General features: G+C 48.5%; 1 protein-coding gene across 1 annotated transcript in view; it reads left to right on the top strand.

Moving 5' to 3' along the window:
* The window catches only part of LEO1 (LEO1 homolog, Paf1/RNA polymerase II complex component), an 892,878-nt gene that overhangs the window by 170,835 nt on the left and 701,188 nt on the right, over window positions 1-20,855 (top strand). Inside the window, exon 3 of the mRNA XM_069624834.1 lies at window positions 5,673-5,777. Within this exon, the coding sequence (XP_069480935.1) occupies window positions 5,673-5,777 (105 nt within the window). The remainder of the gene's footprint in view (window positions 1-5,672; window positions 5,778-20,855) is intronic.

The raw sequence follows: 20,855 nt of genomic DNA on the forward strand, positions 1-20,855 counted from the left end.
TGTCTGGTCCCCCTTCCCAGTTGCCAAGAATCTGAGACCGTGGACCCTGTCTTGACCCTCGCCATCGGGGTGCTGTAAAATAACTGTACCCATCTGAGGTATCCGGGTCCCACTCCATACCCCTTCAGGATCGCTTTCAGCCAGGGCCATCGTACCGAGTCGAAGGCCTTGACCGCGTCTAATGACACTATAGCCAGCTCGCCCGTGTCCTCCTCAGTTTGGTCTATGACATGGTGTAGCCTCCGGTGGTTATCAGTGATGTTCCTGCCCGGAACATATCCCGCCTGATCTGGGTGTATCAGTTTCTTAATCACCCTCTTCAGTCTATTAGCCAGCACCGCCGTGAGTATTTTGCTGTCCTGGTTGAGCATGGACAACGGTCTGTAAGACCCGCGCTCCACGGCCGGCTTGCCTGGTTTCAGGAGTGGGATGATTACAGCCTCACGGAGGGACAACGGGAGTTCTCCCTTCTCATAGGCCTCGTTGAAAGTGGCAAGCAGTGGCTGGAGCAACTCTTGCTGGTATGTATTGTAGAACTCGCTGGGCAGCCCATCCGAACCCGGCGCCTTGCAAGTGGGCAAGTTACCTCCAGCTCATCCGAGGTGACGGGTGCGTCCAACTCGGAACGTTCTAGATCTAAGGTGGGCAGCTCAATTTCCCCCAATGTGTCTATATCCTCCCCCGAGTCCTCATACAAGTGTCTGTAAAACTTAAGGAATTCCTCATTTACCTCTTTCTGGGTGTTGCATATGCTACCTCCTTCGCCCTGAATCTCACTAATCACCGAGCGGGGGGGTCTCACTCTTGTACAGCCAAGCCAGCAATCTGCCCGGCTTATCGCCCCCTGCGTGTATCCTCTCCATATATTTCCTGTAGCTGAGTCTGCACAGTCTATCCCAGAGTGCACTGCAGGACAACTGTAGCTCCTCTACTTTGGTTCTGTTATCCTGAGCGGTGCTCACGCAATGCGTGAGCTCCTCCGGCTCCCTTTCCGCCTCCCGGAGCTCCCTTTCGACCCCCCACCCTGTAGCCCCTTAACTTGGGAAATGGCTACCCCACGCACCACCACCTTAAACGCTTCCCACAGTGTGCCCACAGAGTTTACGCTTCCCGTGTTTGTATCAAAATATTCTTCAATGGCGTCCCTCAGGCCCTCATCCTGCAGAGCCTCGGTCCTAAGTCTCCATGTAGGGATCTGCGGGCGTGGGGGCTGGTGTCTCCAGTCTACCACCAAGGGCGAGTGGTCCGACAGCACTCGGGCTTTGTATTCTGCTCCTTCTATTTCTCTCACTATCCCGGCTGTTACAAACATGTAGTCTAACCTCGTGTGCAAATCATGTGGCGCTGTGTAGTGTGAGTACTGTCTATCCGTGGGATGCAGCCTTCTCCACGCATCCTCTAGGCCTAGGTCTTTCAGTAGGGTACTCAGCGCTTTAGCCACCGGTGCCGTTTTTCCTGCCCTGTCCTTGGACCTATCCATACTGGGGTCTACGGTACAGTTAAAGTCCCCCCCCCCACACTACCGTACCCCCCGCCAGGGGGCCAAGTTTACCGTAGAGGGTCCTAAAGTAAACCGCTGTATCGTTATTGGGGGCGTACAAATTTACGATGTGTATTTCTCTGTTTTCCAAGAGACCCGTTACCACCACCATTCCACCCTCCGGGTCCACCGTAGAATCAAGCACTCGAAACGGCACGTGGGGCACCACCCAAGTGACAACCCCTCTGGCATACGCTGAGTATGCCGCCCCCACAACGGTGCCCTTCCATTTCCTCCCGACCACCTGCAGCCTTTCCCTAGTGAGGTGGGTCTCTTGCAGCAGGGCTATGTCTACGCGCATCCTCTTTAAATACATCATCACTTTGTTGCGTTTAAGGTAGCTGTTGAGGCCCCGTACATTCCAGGTCACAATTCTGAGATTACCCGATGCCATCTAGTCGGTCTATCTCCGTCCCATCCCTCCCAATAATGCTCCCCATGTAGGGTCGTTTCCTGGCTCCTTCCCTTCTGTTAACGAACCGTGCCCCCCTCCCCCCTTCCCCAACCTCACACCACTGCACACAGCTCGCCCCTTCCCCCCCCCCCTCCACACCAACCCCCAACAATAGCCCAGCTCCATCCCTGGATCTCAGGCCTACCCACGTCTGGACCCGTCTCGTGACCAAGAACAAGGACCCCGCGGGGTGTCACCAATCGAACAGTGACCTAACTAAGTGTACTACTATCGGGTGCAGAGGTTGCTCCCCAGAAGCTCCCAGTCATCTATTTAGGAGAAGTGAATTCAACGGGACCCGCCGGCAGATGCCGTGACTTCCCCCACACAAGCACAATATCAAACTATATTCTAGTCCCAATGTCATAGCTATGGCCTCACGGGTGCCTCTGCAGCGTGCTACTTATCTCCATCCGCTTCTGTCTGGGCATCCGATTCCTGTGGTCGACCTTGCATATCCAGCCATTCCATCGCGTCGCTCGGCGTCTCGAAGAGGGATCTGTTCTTATGAATCACCTTTAACCTAGCGGGGTAAAGCAACATGTAGCGGTGGCCTGCCTCTCTGAGCCTCCTCTTCACCGTTCCAAAGTTCATTCGACTCCGTTGTACAAGCAGCGTGTAATCCGGATACGCTGTTATATTCGCTGACCCCCTTTCTATCGTGCCCCCTTTCCGGAAAAATTCGCAAATCTTCTCGCGGTCACGATAGTTCAAGATCTTTGCAATCAACGGCCGCGGGGGGGCTCAAGGGGCCGGTCTCCTGGTCAGGGCCCTGTGCGCCCTTTCGACCGCGAACCCCTGGGTCAGCTCTCTGCCTGTAATCTCCTGCAAAAGCATGGTTTCAACGAAATCCGTGGGGTTCGATCCTTCCATTCCCTCCGGTACCCCCACTATGCGAATGTTATTGCGCCTGGCGCGCCCCTCCGCCTGCTCTGCTCTGTCCTCCAAATTGTCCACTCGCTGCACGAGGGCATGAAGTCCCTTGGCGTGTGTATTGCACGCCTCCACGGTCGGGGCCAACTCCTTCTCCAGTTCCCCAGTGTGCTCCGCGATCGTTCGCACATCCTGGCGCAACAGGTTCACTTCTTCTCGGACCGCTCCTATCTTGAGGTTTAGGCCCTCTTGCGACTCTTTCATGGCCAGGCCCAGCTTCGTCTCCCAGGCCACCTTCAGGTCAGCAATTGCTGCCAGCACCTCCTGGATGGTACCCGGTGGGTCCGTCGCCGCCGCAGGGGTTTCTTTGCTCTTGCCCCCTTCCGCACCCGAGGGCGACCTAGCATAGGTCTCCATCGTAGGCTGCTTGATCCGGGGTCGCACCACCTTGGAAGACATCCTGTTGCGTCGATTGGGCCCACGCGCCCAGCTGTATCCTCTGCAGTGGGGGCTCGCCCTTATGTTCTTGCTTTCAGCCCGAGGCGCATGCGACCCGTCTATCTGGTTGGGCTCGCCCATGTTCCGACCAACCTTGTCTTCCTCAGCTCGTCGGACCTTTTATGGCCCTTTGTCCACAGGCGGCCATCTTGGGTGCTCCCCTTCCTTTGCGCGACCGCCACCTTCTTCGGGATTCAGTTCCGTGAATATGCAGTCTCGCCGTTGGGGAGGGCACGCACCGTATGCCCCCCACTTTCATACACCTTTAGATGCACCGTGGGCTCGAAAGTCCGCCAAAAACAATCACTTTTTTCCCAGGATCAGGATCGGATCATCGGGAGCTCCTCCAAGGAACGTCCTCTCACGTAGCCATCAAGCCACGCCCCCCAGGTTAACAATGGTTGATGGTAAACGGAAGTGATATATTTATTTGCTTTCACTTCAAGGAGCATATGATCCTGCCTATATTCTGAACCCACCTTCTCTGCCTGATCCACCGATCAGACCTGTTACATTTATAGATCTCTGCTTACCTGACCAAGGAAGGTTTGATAAAACCTCCAACTAGGCCTTCCAGCAAGTTTCTCCCAACAAATAACAAGCCTTTTCATTCAGACTTTAAGTCTGTCTGTAATGTTCATAAACAGAAGTGATTTATGCTGACATACTTCTGTCAGGTTATGCTTGACTGGAAAGTGGGGACCCCATTCCAGAGTAGTACTTCTTGTCTTGCCTACTCTGCCGAGTGGCATAGGTTCTCTACCCATCTGACGACTTCTGTTCTCTTGCAACAGTCCATTGCGTAATCCAGTGCATACTGGCTTATTCCACTGGGATCATTTGGTGGGGTGAATTATTGCCACAGTTCATATGGGAGTAACCATGAGCCTTCCTGCAAAGAACCCCCCCCCCTCAATGTTTCTCTCGTAATTCATTAGTTTATTTACTACACAAACTTCTACACTTAAATGCTGGAGGATTTATTCCAGTTTTCCTGCTGTTGCTGCATTTTAAGGGCATGGTTGGCCATAATGGCTGAACCCTTTGTCCTGTGCTGATCTGCATTTGGGATTTCTGGTAGCTGGCTATCCTTCCTGGGCCTTCTAAAACCTTCTAGCTCTGTGTGATGGGTGTGATGGTCCTGGCCTTCTGTTAATGTTAAAGGACATTTGTACCACGTACTATGCTGGACTGTCTCCATACAATTTCATTGACGGATTGTAGCTTTACGCCATCATCCTCCTACCTTGGTGCTAGTCACTGCCATCACGTGGAAGTGTGTTGAGACCCCCTACACCACGCTTCATTTGCTCTTCAGGACTGTTCTGGATCGCCCCATCATTCTTTGTCGTGTGACTGTTTTTTGTGGCAGGACACTCTGTTTGCTGAGCCACAGGTCCTGCTTTGCCGGGTTCACTCGCCTTTGATTTTTCTTCTGGCTTGAGGGTCCCACTTCTAAGAAAGGCACTTGTATTTCTTTTCCACCATCCCGGTTGTCGTTAGTCCGAAGTTCAAGTCCCTCGCGGTTCAGATCCCATTAACCACACCTGTAACAGAGCTTTTGTACTTACCAAGCTGTTTAACCTTCCTGACCTGACTTTTCAGGAACCGCCACCATGAGCATTTGCTTCTGGGACCTGGGGTGGTGTGGTGGGTATTCACGCTGCTTAACCCCTGGTGTTCCTGTGGTATGTGGTTAAGACTATTCACAGGTGATTCTCAGCCACATTTTTCCACTGGGGCTTTTCCTGCTGGACTTCACCTTGTTCTGGGGCTCCTGGTTCTTGAACTTGCCTTTGGAACTCTTCATTGGGCACTCCTCTGATACTCACTGGGGTTATTTGCTTCCAAATCCACACATATGGACAAAACCTGCAGTTGTGTGTCTTTTACTTATACACACTGATTTCCTATTGACTTTGTCCTGTTGTCTTCTCATTTTAGTCACCTGAAAATACTGAAAAGTGACTTTGGAATGTAGTTGCATGTCCTTGGACGTTTTCCTGCCTCCATTTTGAGTTAGGGAGATTTAGACCAAGGACTGGATTTACATTTTGAAAACCTAGCACAGCGTGCTTGAATATCACTCCTCCGTGGGAGCTCGGTAGGAGGATCTTCTGCACTTCAAACAGCAGAACCTCCTTTCCTTGCCAGCTTTCTATCGCCACAGCACCACTTCTAGCCTTGCATCTGTTGAGACTTTCATTTGCATGTTATCTTCTACTCGTATGAAGGCTGTTTGCTAAACCCAACTATGTTGTTAAATGCTTTAGATTTGTAGATTTTATTTGTACGTTTATTCCACAGTGTCTGGTGGAGGCAGCGACAGCGAGGATGAAATTGGTCGACATAAGACGAAGAAAGTGATTGCATCAGATTCAGATATGGACAGCGATGCAGATGGGCAGAAAGGTATTCGGAATCCTATTTACCTATTTTTGTTTTGATTGTTTGAAAATGTGTCCAGCTAGTGTCGGAATGAATGAATTTACCATAACATTAACCAAGTTGTAATGGTATTTCTGCACCTATTGACTTCTGAATATCACCCCTTCCCTAATATGACTTGTGGCACGTCATAAAAGGGTACCTCCATTACACATATATTATAATGATAATAATATTAATAATTTGGTGATGTATATAGAACCTTAAGGTCTGTATTGATTGGGGTCACCATTATTACCCACTGTTGGAACTCAATTTATCGACCTCTGATGGATGAAGGGCAGAGTTTGCCTTACCAGGTTTTCAAACACATCTTGTCTGGCGTCACCCTGATCCCAAGGCAGCACGTTGCACTTCAGTCAGTCAAGTGCGTTATGCAGATTGAATCAATCCAAGAAAATACAAGTACAAATCAACAAACGGTTCAACCCAAGGAAGAATCCATAAAACCACAAATCATTTCAAGATGTTAACAGTCAAATATTATAATTAAATGATCACAACTTGATGTGAGAGAAGTAAATATAATAATAATGTGTAAACGGAACAGTAAATATATTTCTGATGCTTGTGAATCTGCTTGGATTCACATGCTGTGCATATTGTCCGACATCTAGTGCTAAATCACAGAGTATTGCATCTTTCTTCCGAAGATCGAGTGGAGACGTCGACCGTAACACTATCCCTAACGTGCCGTGTAGTGTACCCAAAATCCCTCACGCCTCGAGGTCCCTCTGATTGTTTTTTCCACCCAACTAGTTGGTCGCCTTATGCGAAGCTCGCAAGAGTTTATATTGCTCATTATTGTTGCTTTGTCCCACAACCTACTGTCGTCTAGTCTCCAGACTACTTTCGACGACTGTTTCGTGGATTTCCTGCTACCGAAGACATCCACTACTGCTCGGCGACTGGTGTATTGATCGACTCTGTCGACCGCGTGACCTCGCCCTTCCGGCAAGGCCCTTATAGTAGGGAGGGTGGGGTACTGGGTTTATTATTTTTCAAGAATGCATTTCCTTTTCCCTTCTCTTTCCCTATTTGGTCTGGCTATCGTCTATGCTATGGAGAGGACGCCCTTTAAATTCTGTCCGTCGTGTAACAGCAAATTCCTCTGGAAGGACACCCATCGCTGTTGCAATAGGTGTCTACTTCGATCACGACAAGCGTTCTTGTAAGTCCTGCAACCTCTTTCGTCCCAAGACGTTACAGCATAGGCGGACAAAACAGTGGGCGGCCTATACAATGCAGGCCGAAAGTCATTGCCCCCCCCCCCCCCCCCCCCGTTGGCGCCGTCGCTTTGGATGACGAGGACTCCAGCGGCAGCCATGGCTCCTACCTGGAAGCCATAGACCATTCCGCGGAACCCTCCGGTTCGTAGATGCCCGGCCTCGATAGACGGGCCACTGGCTCTGTTATAGGGAGTTCACACCCCGGCGACAAGGACACACACACGCCCACACGCCCACACGCCCACGCCCACACACACACACCCACACACACACACACACACCCACACACCCACACACCACCTAAGCCCACACACCCCCACACACACACACACACACACACACCACCTAAGCCCAAACACACACACACGCCCAAACACACACACACGCCCAAACACACACACACCACCTAAGCCCAAACACACACACACCACCTAAGCCCAAACACACACACACGCCCAAACACACACACACGCCCAAACACACACACACCACCTAAGCCCAAACACACACACACCACCTAAGCCCAAACACACACACACCACCTAAGCCCAAACACACAACCCCATAAGGCCTCCTCGATGTACACGTTGAAGCACGTAAAGCCAACAGGCCCGTCGAAAAACTTTGGTGTCCTCCGAACCTTGCGGTTCAGCGCCCTCCGCGCAACCGTCTTCTCGGTATGCGACTGGGCTTTCTTCTCACAAGGGCGTGCCCCCAAAAAACACACGGTTGCCAACACGCCGTCCAAGGGTGCGCAAGGACCTAAGGCTTCGGTAGAGTAGTCAACTGCGACAGTGTCGCAAGTGGCATTGAAACCTAGTATTCAGCCGCCAAAAATACACGAGTGTCTCGCAGCTATTATTTCGGCAGCAGTAGAACAAAGGGGCACCCCTCTCGTTGAGAGGAGTGTTCAGAAGCCCCCCCAGCCTCTCTCAAAGGCTTTGTCTGGAAAATCTCCCACTTCTGATCAGCCTTTCCCACCTCCAGACCCCTCTGCATCTTCCCTGTGGCCCAGGCAGAGATTTGAGAATTTTATGGACAAGATGGCCCAATTTATAGATTTCTCTAATAAATATATTACTCCCAAGAGACCTAGAGAGGAAGACTGCTGCCCCATTCCACAAAAATTGCGAATGCTTCCCATTCCTATACAAGTCCGCCAAGAGGAGGTCTTTGATTACTCAGAACAGGAGGATACATACAAAGACAATCCTTTTGATCAGGACACAGCTGACCAGGACTGGGAACAGGATCAATCAACGTGTCAGGGGCCTTGGCTTTCATCCAGACATACCCCTGACCCAGACATTATTTGTCTTACCCACCTTCTTCACCTCAACAAAGACAGTCATTGCCTGTGGATGATCAAATGCTATTTAATGCCATCCTAAAGCGAGCCGCAGGTCATTTTGAGATTGCTACACAGGAGACGCCCCCTGATGGCGAATTTGTTGAAAATATTCTCAAGGAGAAGCCTCCCACTAGTCATGCTATTCCGCTACTCAATTCAATAAAGAAATCCCTAACTCCTTCTTTACTGTCACCCTCCCTCACAAGAGCAGTCAATCCTCGGGTTGAGAAATTGTTCTGCTCCATCTGACCCAATGTATATATGAGGTCATGCCACACCGGACTCTCTAGTTGTTACAACCACTAGTAAGAGCGCAGGGGTTCCACTATCCACAGCGGAAGCTCCCCCGATAAAGATTGCAAAAAACATTACGCCCTAGGGAAGGTTATTACTGCTTCTGCTGCTTTTTCTAACAGAATGGCTAATAATACGACTCTCCTCACTAGTTAGAGCGACGTCCAATGGGGCCTGCTCCAGGAAGGCCTTCAAGAGGTCCCAGAGCCCACACGATCACACCTGCTGGCGGTCCTGACTGAGGGCGGTTAGGTGACCCATCATATATTAAAGAACACTCTCTCTAGACGCCGCTGAGACTGCTGGACATACTCTAGCACAGAACTCTTCAGCGTAAGTTTTTATTGGCATTTTAAGGCAACAAGCAGCCAGCAATAACAAGGGCAAAGTCACCTCCCACCCACACCCGTGAATACCGTTTGGAGCCTGTGTAGAAGTAGAGGCACATGAGCATGCATGTCTAACCAGTAGGAGTTTATCATTCCAAGAATAAGTTACAAAGCAACCATACAAACTCGATTCAGCTTGGGATCCCATAGACAAACGCAAAGTCCTTTGGAGGTTGATATCCTATTTCCTAACAGAACCCCGGGAGGCTGGGCCATAAGCGGTTGGAATCCAGAGGGCCCCTCTAGCCTGGGTTGCCCCTCCTCCCAAGTTATCCCATCACCCCTCGGCTACATCCTGTGTGTTGGGTGAGGCTGGGGGTTCCTCAGCTCTTAACAGCATATATGATGGAAATGGGGCCCAAATGTCTAATGGTCTGCAGTTAAATGGGAGCGTTTGGGCATACTGTGTCTCTCTCCTCTCACACATTGACATATTATTAAGCCATTCGTAAAATGTAGGTGTCCTGTTCGATCCCCAGGATTTAGCAGTGACCTCCTCCACCAAGGCCAGGAGCCATAATTCAGAGTAGGACCCCTGCCCGGGGCCCAGCATCTCAAGACAGCCGCCTCCACCCTATACCAGAGGGTTTGTACCCGGGGGCAAGACCATGCTGTATGAAAGAAGTCTGCAGAGTTCTGACCACATTTCTGTCAATTCGAGGACCTGTCAGGGTAATATTTGTGCAGGCGGGCTGGGGAATAGTACATCTCGTACAAACATTTGAAGTGCATTAGGCAGAACTGGTTGTTAATCGATATAGATCTGGTTTGCGAGCCCACAATGTCCCACTGTTCCATTGTTAGTGGTTCATACATTTCTTGCAGGTGGGGAATTAATAAGTCAGGATATGCTTTGTACAGTTCAGCAGTAATCCCGTCCGTGCCTGGGGCCTTCCTGTTGGGGAGTGACTGGATCACCTTGAGGAATTCTTTGTCTGCGGGGGCGTCTTTCAACATTGCACCTTGAGCTAGCACCAGCCAACCTAGTGCTATTCTGTCTACGTACTGCATGATTCAGTCATGGCCTGTGACAGCCTGGGTGGTGTATAGCCTGTTGTAGAAGTCCCGGAAGACCGCTTTGATCTCACCATTGTGCCCGACGGGCACCCCTTTGTCCCTGTAGATTTCTACTATGTTGTCCAATTGGCGTTCCTGTTTTATAGCCCAGGATAGCGTCTTACTCGGGCGGTCACCCTTGCCATATGCTGCAGATGCTATTGGGTCTCCCATAAAGCGTTCCTCTCTATCAGTAAAAATACCCATTTCCTCCCGCTTTTCCCTCAGTCGGGTCTGTACGTCCTGGGTATCTTGGATGCCCTGCTGGATCTCCAGCTGCCTGATTTCCGTTTCCAGGGCGGAGATGGACCTACGTATATACTTCAGAACCCCCCCCTTCCTTGGATATACAGCATCCCCGGAGGTATACCTTGCAAGACTCCCACACCACACCGGGGTCAGGGGCTGAACCTACATTTATCTGGAAAAAGGTAGAGCTGTCCTGGCGTATATCTCTTCGCGAAAGACAATGTCCTCGAGATCGCATGCTATGAATCGCCACCTCAGAGATGAGAGAGGGAGACGAGGTGGCAGAGGGCAGCCTGAAAATGAGTTGAGTGTCGTCAGCGTAGCACTGGAAATTTGAGCAGAAAATGGAAATGCAGCGGGCGAGAGTTGCCAGGTATTGGTTGAAAAGCTAGGGCGAGAGGTTAGACCCCTGGGGAACACCACAGGTAGAGAGGAAGATAGATGAAAGGAAGGACCCAAGTTGGACTTGGGAGGGTCGATCTGAGAGGAAAGAGGTCAGCCAGGGAGGAGCCTGATCAGTGATACCCAAGTTTTCACGGAGACGGTTGAGCAGGATGGTATGGTTGACCGTGTCGAAGGCAGAAGAGAGATCGAGGAGGATGAGGACAGAGGGAATGTTAGTGTCAAGGTTGGTGAGCAGATCTTCACAGATTTTATACCTAGAATGCATGGATCATTTAAAAGATCATACCTCATATCACACCCCACGCTTACTCTCTCCTTACACCACCACCCAACTAGAACACAGAGATACTATGACACCATTCGGTATAACTGTTCTCATATCAACATCTGACGCCGCTCACTCCACATCACTCTATTGTAATCACTGCTGGTCTCGCACCCCCAGCCAGGCGTTCTCCTCAGGCCTTACGCTGCCACTCTCGGTCTGGATAATTCCTGCCAGATTCGAACACATACTCCTGACCTCTCAGCCACCACACCTAGCGCTATGAAGCAGCTTCCACAGGAATTTTCGCACCAGCTGCACACATACCAGATGCGCACTCGCACCTTTTGGATCCTCTCTCCTCCCTCTACTGACAAGAACTTCGGTTCCCAAGGGCGTTCAACCTACCAGCGCCTTCAGACCATACCAATGGTATATAAGGCGCTATATAAGTGCAAAATAACATAACATAACATAACCTGAGTTGCCTGGGAGGTGTGGGGGGACGAACAGGGCCCATAAAACTTACTAATACCGGGGGAATGTATCGGATAGGGTCCTCGGAAGGATCTGGGCACACTGGGGAACACAGGCCAGCTTGTATGATAGCATTACATAGTCGATTCTGGAGGAGCTACCATGGTCCCCGGAGTGAAAAGTGGAGTGAAGGAGACGCCATGTATCAAGAAGGTCGTTATATTCCACTATGGCCACCAATTTCTGGGCGGCTCTTGTGAGGTTAGTCTGGGTAGAGGTGGACCTATCGAGGTTGAGTGAGTGTGCCATATTGAAATCCCCTGCCCATACCACCTCGTAGTTCGGAAAAGTGCGTAGGTGATCAGTGCACCCCTGAAAAGAAGTCTGGGCTATCAAAGTTGGGGGTGTACACATTAACGAAGAGAAACAGCCATCCCGCAATTTCCCAGCCACGAGGAGATCCCGCTCCTACCTGTCCTCAGTTTGATCGTGAAGTTTAAACTCCAAGGAGCGGTGAATGTAAATGGCAACCCCTCGGGAATGTGTGGAGAAAGATGAGCAGGATCTGTGAATTCTCCATCCCGTAAGGTTGGGTAGCCTGCCCCTCTTTTCTTAGTGAGATTCCTATAAACGCAGTATATTAACTTTATGGTTACTAGCATAGTTTGAGATCAAGCGTGCCTTCTTCCCATTTGTGATATGCTAAAAAATACTTTGGATGCAGCAGAAACGTCCAGAAGGTACCCTCCTTAAAAGGCACGCATGGCTAAAACTCTGGGTTCAAGCCAGAAACACAAGCTTCACTTACAAATAAACCAGTGGAGGATACTAATTTTTTTCGGAAAGACAGTGGATGAAGCCCTCGCAACTGTAAAAAAGGAGCGCAACACCCTTAAAACTCTGGATCAAATCATCCAGAGACCTTCACAAAGGAGGAGTATTGGGAATAGACGTTTCTTTTATGGGCAACGATTCTCTCAAAATCTTTACAGCTCAGGGAATAACTGGTCCTCTCCCCAAGGAATCGGCAGCTACAATACCCCATACCCCACAAGGGGCAACAACGCAGTAAAAGGAAGGGGCCAAAACTCTACCCCTTCGAGGCTCCCTGGCCTCAGGCCAGAAATGACCCGTAATTCCGGGTCCCCTCCCATGCATCCCTGGTCGGGGGCCGGCTAACATAATTTCTTCGAGCATGGGAGGGAATAACTACAGACCAGTGGGTGCTAAAGACCGTCGCCCACGGGTACTGTATAGAGTTCAGCTGGACCCCACAGTTCAGACCGCCACAAGCAAGACGCCTGCCGCCAGAATATCTGCAAATCCTGCTCCAAGAAGTCAAAACCCTGCAGGAAAAGGGCGCCACAGAGGTTGTACCTGTTCTACAGGTAAACAAGGGTATTTATTCAGTGTACTTCCTTGTACCCAAAAAGGATCTCACCATGTGCCCCTGTATTAGATCTCCACCTAGCGAACACATTTGTGAAGCCCCAAACGTTTTGTATGGTCACTTTGCAAGAAGTTATTCCCCTCTCACACGGGGAATTATATGGCAACATTGGACATGAAAGATGCATACTTTCATATTTTAATGTTGCCGGCGCACAGAAAATACCTCAGATTCATGATTTAAGACAAGCACTATCAGATCAAAGTACTACCCTTCGGCATAGCTTTTGCAACAAGGGTATTTACAAAGGTACTGGCAGCAGTACACCTGCGCAGACAATCCATTCCAGTTCATCCTTTCCTCGACGACTGGCTCAGAACAGGGGATTCCTACGAAACCTGCCTGTCAAATATCCAAAAGACTATAGATCTTCTATTCAGTCTAGGATTCTCTATCAACGAGAAGAAATCAAGCCTAGATCCCAGCAGTTCAAACAGTTCCTTGGGGCTCTAATTCGAACAAAGGACAACCTTGTCCAAAACATGCTGTTTCAAATCCCTCAATATGTAGCCAGTCGAAAGGTGATGATACGCAAAGCTATGCGACTGTTGGGAATTATGGTGTCATGCATTTATTTGGTTCCTCACGCGCTCATGCGTCCAATGCAGGACTGGCTCAACAGCCAGTGGTGTCAGGCCAGCGGACAATGGGACGATTTAGTGGTTGTCTCGCCAGCCCTCATTCTCTCGCTATGGTGGTGGTCGAGGGAAAACCTCTTGAAGGGGAAATCCTTCACCACCCCTGCAGTGGAGGCCACTCTAACTACGAACACAACTCACAGGTTGGGGTGCTCACCTGCTTCAACAGACAGCGCACAGAGTTTGGTCGTCAGACATAGCATCCAGCCACATAAACCTGTTGGAACTATTAGCAGTATTCAAAGCACTGAAAGCTTTCTAGACAAAACTACAGGAAAAGACTGTCCTGATCCTCAGACAGCACCACGGCCATGTACTATCTGAACAAACAGGGGGCACTCACTCTCCAGGGCTGTCCAAACTGTCCCAGAACATTTGCAAGTGGACTCTAAACGCATGTTCCTGTTGTCACAACATGTTCCAGGGGAACTCAATCTTCTGGCGGATGTACTCAGCAGAGATTTCCCACTACCCATGGAGTACGAATGGCGATTACACGAAAACATTGTCTCCAATGTTTTCGCGGAATGGGGTTTGAAACTCTGGAGAACGCTGAATGCCAAGATTACTCCTCCGGGTACCCCCAGAACCGTTCTAAGGGGAGCGGACTCTGGATAACATGGTCAGGGAAATTTGTTTACGCTTTTCTCCCGACTCCCCTACTCAACAAAATGGTGCACAAGTTGCACCAAGATCCAGTCACAATATTGGTGTCCCCCATGTGGGCCTGCCAACCCTGATTCGCTCATCTGATGGAGATGTCCCTATCTCCTCCGATGGGAACTACCTTGCCTGTACAACATGTTGTTGCAAAACAAGGGGGGGGAGACACTTCACTCATGCCCGCAAACATTGAACTTAGCGACCTGGCTCCTGAGGTCATAGAGTTCGGGCACCTACAGCTCCATCAAAGGTGTATGGACATACTCACACGATATTGCTATTCCAGCAAGCGGAAACGTTTTGTTATCTGGTGCAACTCTAAGAGCATCAATCCCATTGACTGCTCTCCCACTCATATCGGTTTGTACCGGAGTCATTTACTTAGCTCAGGCCTAGTCTTTGACTCGCTAAAAGTTCACTTAGCTGCTCTTTCAGCCTACACTACATCACAATAGAAGGTGTTGTGGTGGAAGATACCAGTTATTAAGGCTTTCATGGCGGTAGTAAAAAGAATTCATTCACCCTCCCATTTCTAACCCAGCTGACAGGTTAGACCTAAACGTGGTGTAAGACTTATGGGGTCTCTTTTCGAGCACATGCATAAAGCAAGTTTTAAAGATATCACCTAAAAAACTGCCTTTTTAATAGCCATTACTTCTATTAGAAGAGTCAGTGATCATACCAGTGGTACATAAGGCGCTACATAAATGCAAAATAACATAACTACAAGCGCACTCAGTCCTAGACCCCTTTTGTAACCGTTTACAAAGATAAGGTGGGGTTCAGTGCACTCACCCTAGGTGTGCGCCTAAATTCATTTCAACGTTCCATGTGAACCAATCCATAGAACTACCGACGTTATTTTAGAACCCCTCAAACATGGGAGAAAGAAGCCTGCACACACTGGATGTAAGCAGGGCAGTCATGTTTTACATGGAAAGAACTCGACCACTAAGAAAAACAAATCCGTTTTTCGTTTCAGTGGCTGTCTCCAAATCTACTGTCTCTAAATGGATTTGCAAATGCATCACACTCTGTTACACTCTTGCTAAGAAAGAACTGCCCCATCAAGCCTAGAGCACATTCTACTCAAGGCACTGGGGCTTCCATAGCATTCATTGCAAATGTTCCCCTAGAGTCCATTTGCAAAGCGGCAACCTGGAGTTCTGTACACACCTTTACAAAACCCTTGCCTAGACACTCATTCTACGTCTGATTATTAGGTGGGACAAGCAGTACTAAGACATCTTTTCACTATTATTCCTTCTCACAACCCACCACCATCTCTGGGTACTGCTCACTAGTCTATGGACAGCATGGGATTCTAAGCAGATTCACAAGCATCAGAAGACCTGCATTACTCACTGTAATAGCATTTCTGATGATTGTATCTGCTTAGATTCACATGCGCCCACCCTTCCTCCCTTCATGGAGTAGAAGGAACATAGACATCTTACACCTTCTCTGCTCTGTACTCGCGCTGTCTATAAGGCTCCTTCACGGCAGAAAAAACTCAATCTGAGGTACCGAAGTGTAAGGGATTTTGGGTACACTACACGTCACGTTAGGGATAGTGTTAGTCGTGCCCATGTCGACGTCCCCTTTCGATCTTCGAAATAAAGATGCAATACTCTGCGATTATCACTAGATGTTGAACTATATGCACAGCATGTGAATCTAAGCAGATACAATCATCAGAAATGCTATTATGGTGAGTAATGCATGTCCTCTCAAGTATCCCATAAAATAGACTGACATATAATCAACTTGATTGGTTAAAATCTGCCCTTAATACCCATGTACGCACCACTATGAGGAGAAAAATGCATTATAGTACTGTCATGTTGATCCTTTTTAGCGTTGGCAGGTTTTGATTTCTGATTTTCGTGATGCCTCTTCAAAATGTAAAAGGGTCCAGGAGATCACTGGGGCATTTGCAAAAATGGTTGCCACTGCCTCAGTTGTTTAGGCCTCAGAATTCAATTTGCCTTTCTCATTATTTCATATTTGAGACAAAAGAATACGCTATGAAATGCTGTTTCTGCAATATCCCAGCAGAAAGGACTAAGAGAGGCCATAGGTCTTGCACTTTCTGCACAGATTCACTGTGACATGTATTTAAATAACACTTATACTCAAGGTTTCTTGATTAAAATAATTATTTATTAATTTAACAGTCAGTTTTAAAATGAGCCTTCTTTAGAAGGGAGCAATATGCAACACTTAAACTTCAAAAATACACTCCTTCAGCTAAGTAAGTAGATGATGTCCTTTTGGGATGTCACACAGATACTTCCTACACCCTGAGGTGACTTCAATTGCTAGGAACACTATGGACATTAATATATCACTTTTCACAATTAAACTGTAATACTGAAGATATGGCAAAAAGGAAAAGGGTAAGCACTACAATCCTCCAATGAAATATAGGTTAACCCTTTCCCAGCTATATAAGTAAGGTATGAATAACTTTTTGGAGGGACGGATCAACACAAAGTCAGAGGGTAAAAACAGTCTGCAGGGAGCCAGGACAGCCAATGTTAGTTGAGAAAAGTCTAGGGACGCTGAGGCACTTCTTGAAGATAGCCCAAACGTCTTGCACAATGTTAAAGGGAGTTCTGTTGTAAAAAGAATCGCTGTTGGGCCACAAGCTGGGAGGCTTGTCGGGCACAGCTGCAAGCAACTCTACAAAGGGCAGCAAATGCAAGTCTCCAGTGAGAACAAGCAAGCTACATACAAGAGGTAAGTACCCATTGTTACACAGTACAGTGAGTCTCAAGAAAAGGTTCCAGCTGGCTTCTGTTCCTGTTGTTCCTGGGCCTCCGTCGAGGGGACAAGAGGGAGGACGTCTGGGGAATCCTGCACTATGATTTGAAGGTCGGCGGCAGCAATGGGCACATTTCAGATCAGCTGCACTTTGCCGTTTCAGCTACTCGCAAATAGCACCACCGTGGTTCTTGGACACCTTGTATACATTCCTTGCTTCTGGGGTCCAGCACTCTGTTGAGGTGGCTCAGGCTTGGTTAGTCCTGCTTCAAGGGAGTCTTGAAGATCTTCCTGGAGCTCGGGTCGGGCTTAAAGGCGATTCACTTGATTCTGGTGTTCCTGTCCCCTGGCACTCGGTTTCTGCAGCAGCAAAGAAGTAGTGTCAGCCGAGAGAGGGGTTCCATCGAGTTCATCTTGGGGCTGATTGGTCCCACCAACCCAAGCAGAGAAGTCGTCCTTTCTGGGCTTCTCTAGTCCATTAGAAATTCAGAGCTTCAGCGCTGCAGCCGGGTTTCACCGGGCAAACCAACGGTCTAGGAGGGTGCAAGCTTCTCTTCCAGTTTCTTCTTCGGTTCCTTCGTCCAGTGGTCGACTCTGCCTACCTTGCAAAAGACCTTGCCTATTATGCAAGTCTCTCCCATTCATTTGCAGCCTAGCTGTCACTCACACAGCAGGGTGGCTGTTCTCCGAGGACAGCCAGCCAATCACCTTTTGGGTCCATTTCTGTAACCAAGGAGACTAAGCACAGGGAGTTTCGGGAACCTCCCTCGCTTCCTGCCCTGCCACACGCTGGAGCCAGAGGGGGCTTCACCAGTGAATCCCGCCAAAGGCAAAACAAACAAAGAGGCCAAACCTGGTTTGGCGCGCAGAGTAAATCTCAAGAAGGACCTTTCCAACAAGAAATGGCTAAAAAAGACGACCGGGGCCATTTTGACAGTCTGCGTTAAAAACGCACAATGGTAGAAAAAAGTAAAACGCTGCCACCAGCCATTAATTGTAGAAAGGGTAACATAAAAATGTTACATGAGAATGTAGACAAAGGGGATACTAAGTAACCCCTGCAGCACTCTATGTAAGATGGTGTATGCAGGGTCTACAAAGAGAAAAAGGTAAGTAAAGTCAATTTCACTTTAGTACTCTTGGAAACAGTTTATCCAAGAGAAGGTTGTTAAACCTTAAAGAAATCCAAAGGACTTCTCTGTGAGACTGCACTGAGGGTGCTGTAAGTCAAATACAAAAAGATGATGCCTATGGAGTTTGTCAGACTCCAAAACCAAAAGAACAGAGTTCAAATCAAAGAAAAAGGTATCGCTCTCTCTAGGATAAAAACGAAGAAAAGTCCAGCGAAAGAGCTAGGGGTCTCTAAGGTAGAAGGGAATTAACACATAATTGAGAATTCTCCCCATCAGTACACTTAAAGAAAGACAACGTATTTAAAGTTGGTTGACCCTATTGGTGGGCTTTTACACTCATTCAGTTAGGAATACTAAAACATGACCAATATGTAGTACTTTTCAGAAGGGTGAGGGGGAGGGGTGGGGGGACACCATTAAAGTTATATACTTTTTATCGGGGGTAAAGGTAAACTTTCAGTGTTATGCAATCGACACACAACTCTTCTTCAAACTTCCCTCTGTTTCTCTTATGACTTTCTCTATCATTCCGGACTGCCTATCTGCCATCCAGTACTCGGCAGACCCCATGTGTCCAGAACATCAATCTGGATTCCGAGCATCCAGAGGCACAGAAACTGCTCTTCTGAAGACCTGTGAAGGACTTCTCACATGTCTGGATTGCAACTCTCCAGCTGTATTCATTCTACTTGATCTCGCCTCTGCTTTTGACATGGTCAACCACTTCATCCTCCTAAAACGGCTCCATGATACCCTGGTTATCTTGGAGTGGGCACTGGACTGGTCGACCTCCTTTTGTCAGTGACTGTCCGTCTCAGGTTATTCATGGAACTTTATCCTCCCCTACCGCTCTATCCACCTGTGGTGTCCCCTAGGGCCCCAGGCTCTCTCCCTGGCTCTTTAACACTTACATTGCTCCACTGGCACACCTCATTTCCACCTTCTCCCCTAACCTTCAGTGTTACACAGATGACGCACAACTCTTCCTCAAACTCCCCTACGACCCTCTCCTTACTTCCTCCATCATTCTGGACTGCCTATCTGCCATCCAGTCCAGGTGCACTTCCTACGATCTCTGCCTCAACGCCAGCAAGACTGAGATCCTTCCTACCAAGACTCCTGCTGCCTCTTTCTGTCCCTCACACTGGCCATCTTCTATGGGTTCTCCCCCTTCTACTTCATCTGTAAACAGAAACCTTATGGTCATCTTCGACTCCTCTTTCCTTCATACTTCACATTCAGGACCTTGCCAAGAAGATACACTTTCAACTCTACCTCCTTAAAGGAATTATTCCTTTCTTCATCTTCCCCCAGAAGCTCAATGCCTCTAGCACTCTGGATCTCTCTAGGCTAGACTACTGCAATAGCCTTTTCCTTAACCTACCCTCTTCTTTACAACCCCTCCTGCTAATCCAGAATAGGGCTGCAAGACTTATCCTTGGCCTCAAGACCAGGGACTGCATCTCTCCAGCCCTAAAAACTCTCCACTGGCTCCCCGTTGCTGCGAATATCAAATTCAAATCCCTCTGCATCATCCATAAGCCCGTCTGGGGACGGGGACCACGCTATCTACAGTTTACTCTCACTAAATACTCTCCCTCTGGATCTTTACGTTTCTTTAGCACCAACTCTCTGCGTGTTAAGCAATTTGCTAAACAGAAAGCTGGTGGCCGATCTTTCCACAGCATACACTATAGAGAGACCTGAAAAGAGAGACCTGAAAAGAGAGACCTGAAAAGAGAGACCTGAAAAGGTCACCAATGAGTAAAAGACTAGGTAAGAGCGGAAGAGGTTCCCACTTACCTAGGGACAATGTAAAATAGTGACCAAGTCCAAGCAAATAGTTATGGGGTTGACACAGGTCAGAAAGATTTGTCATAAATCTGAAAATCTTACCTAACAGGGTGACAGGTAGTCTTCCCATGAACTAGGCCGAGCTTCAACCGATGTACCTATTGTGGTAGGAACGGTCCACTGCGGTTTGTTGAGAATATAACAATTTTATAATAAGTTACCATATGCCATAGCTATAACATGGAGGATGACCATGGTAGTATAGAATGCCGCCTCATATGGCGTACCTTGGCAGTTTATTATACGTCCAGGCCTATCAAAACTCTAAATGTGGGCTCATGATCTAAATATATACAGCGAGCACTAGGCGTGTGTGCGTGTGCGTGTGTGTGTGTGTGTGTGTGTGTGTGTGTGTGTGTGTGTGTATATATACATAGAACTTATACTTCGAGCATTGGTGCATACAAATTTGATCCACAATCAGATTAACATCTAGGAAACGAGTAAGACGACCAGAATATGAACATGGGATTTTAGTGGAAGAAGTCATACTTATAGCTTATGCAAGTGTTGGAAGTGGTCTGTGTACTGCTTTGAAGTTCAGTGTGAGAGCACCACGAGCACTGGCTAAATTCCAAGGACACTGACTGAAGCCTATTGCCCAATGTTTGCTGCATATGCACCATATCCTGAATATTTTAATGCTTGTTCTCAATGCAGTAGCTACAGGTCAAGGCCTGTGTTTACCGTCAGTAAACAAGAAAAGCTTCATAGGCCATAGCCATTGTGTGGGCTGATTTATCGTACAGCTTTTTCAAGCATTTGTAAAAGTGACACACTTTGGGCCTCATTATGAGTTGGGCAGTGCGTCGCAAAACAACTG

The sequence above is a fragment of the Ambystoma mexicanum genome, chromosome 11, assembly GCF_040938575.1.
Source record: "Ambystoma mexicanum isolate Mex_15411 chromosome 11, UKY_AmexF1_1, whole genome shotgun sequence".
In the NCBI taxonomy this organism is placed as follows: domain Eukaryota; kingdom Metazoa; phylum Chordata; class Amphibia; order Caudata; family Ambystomatidae; genus Ambystoma; species Ambystoma mexicanum.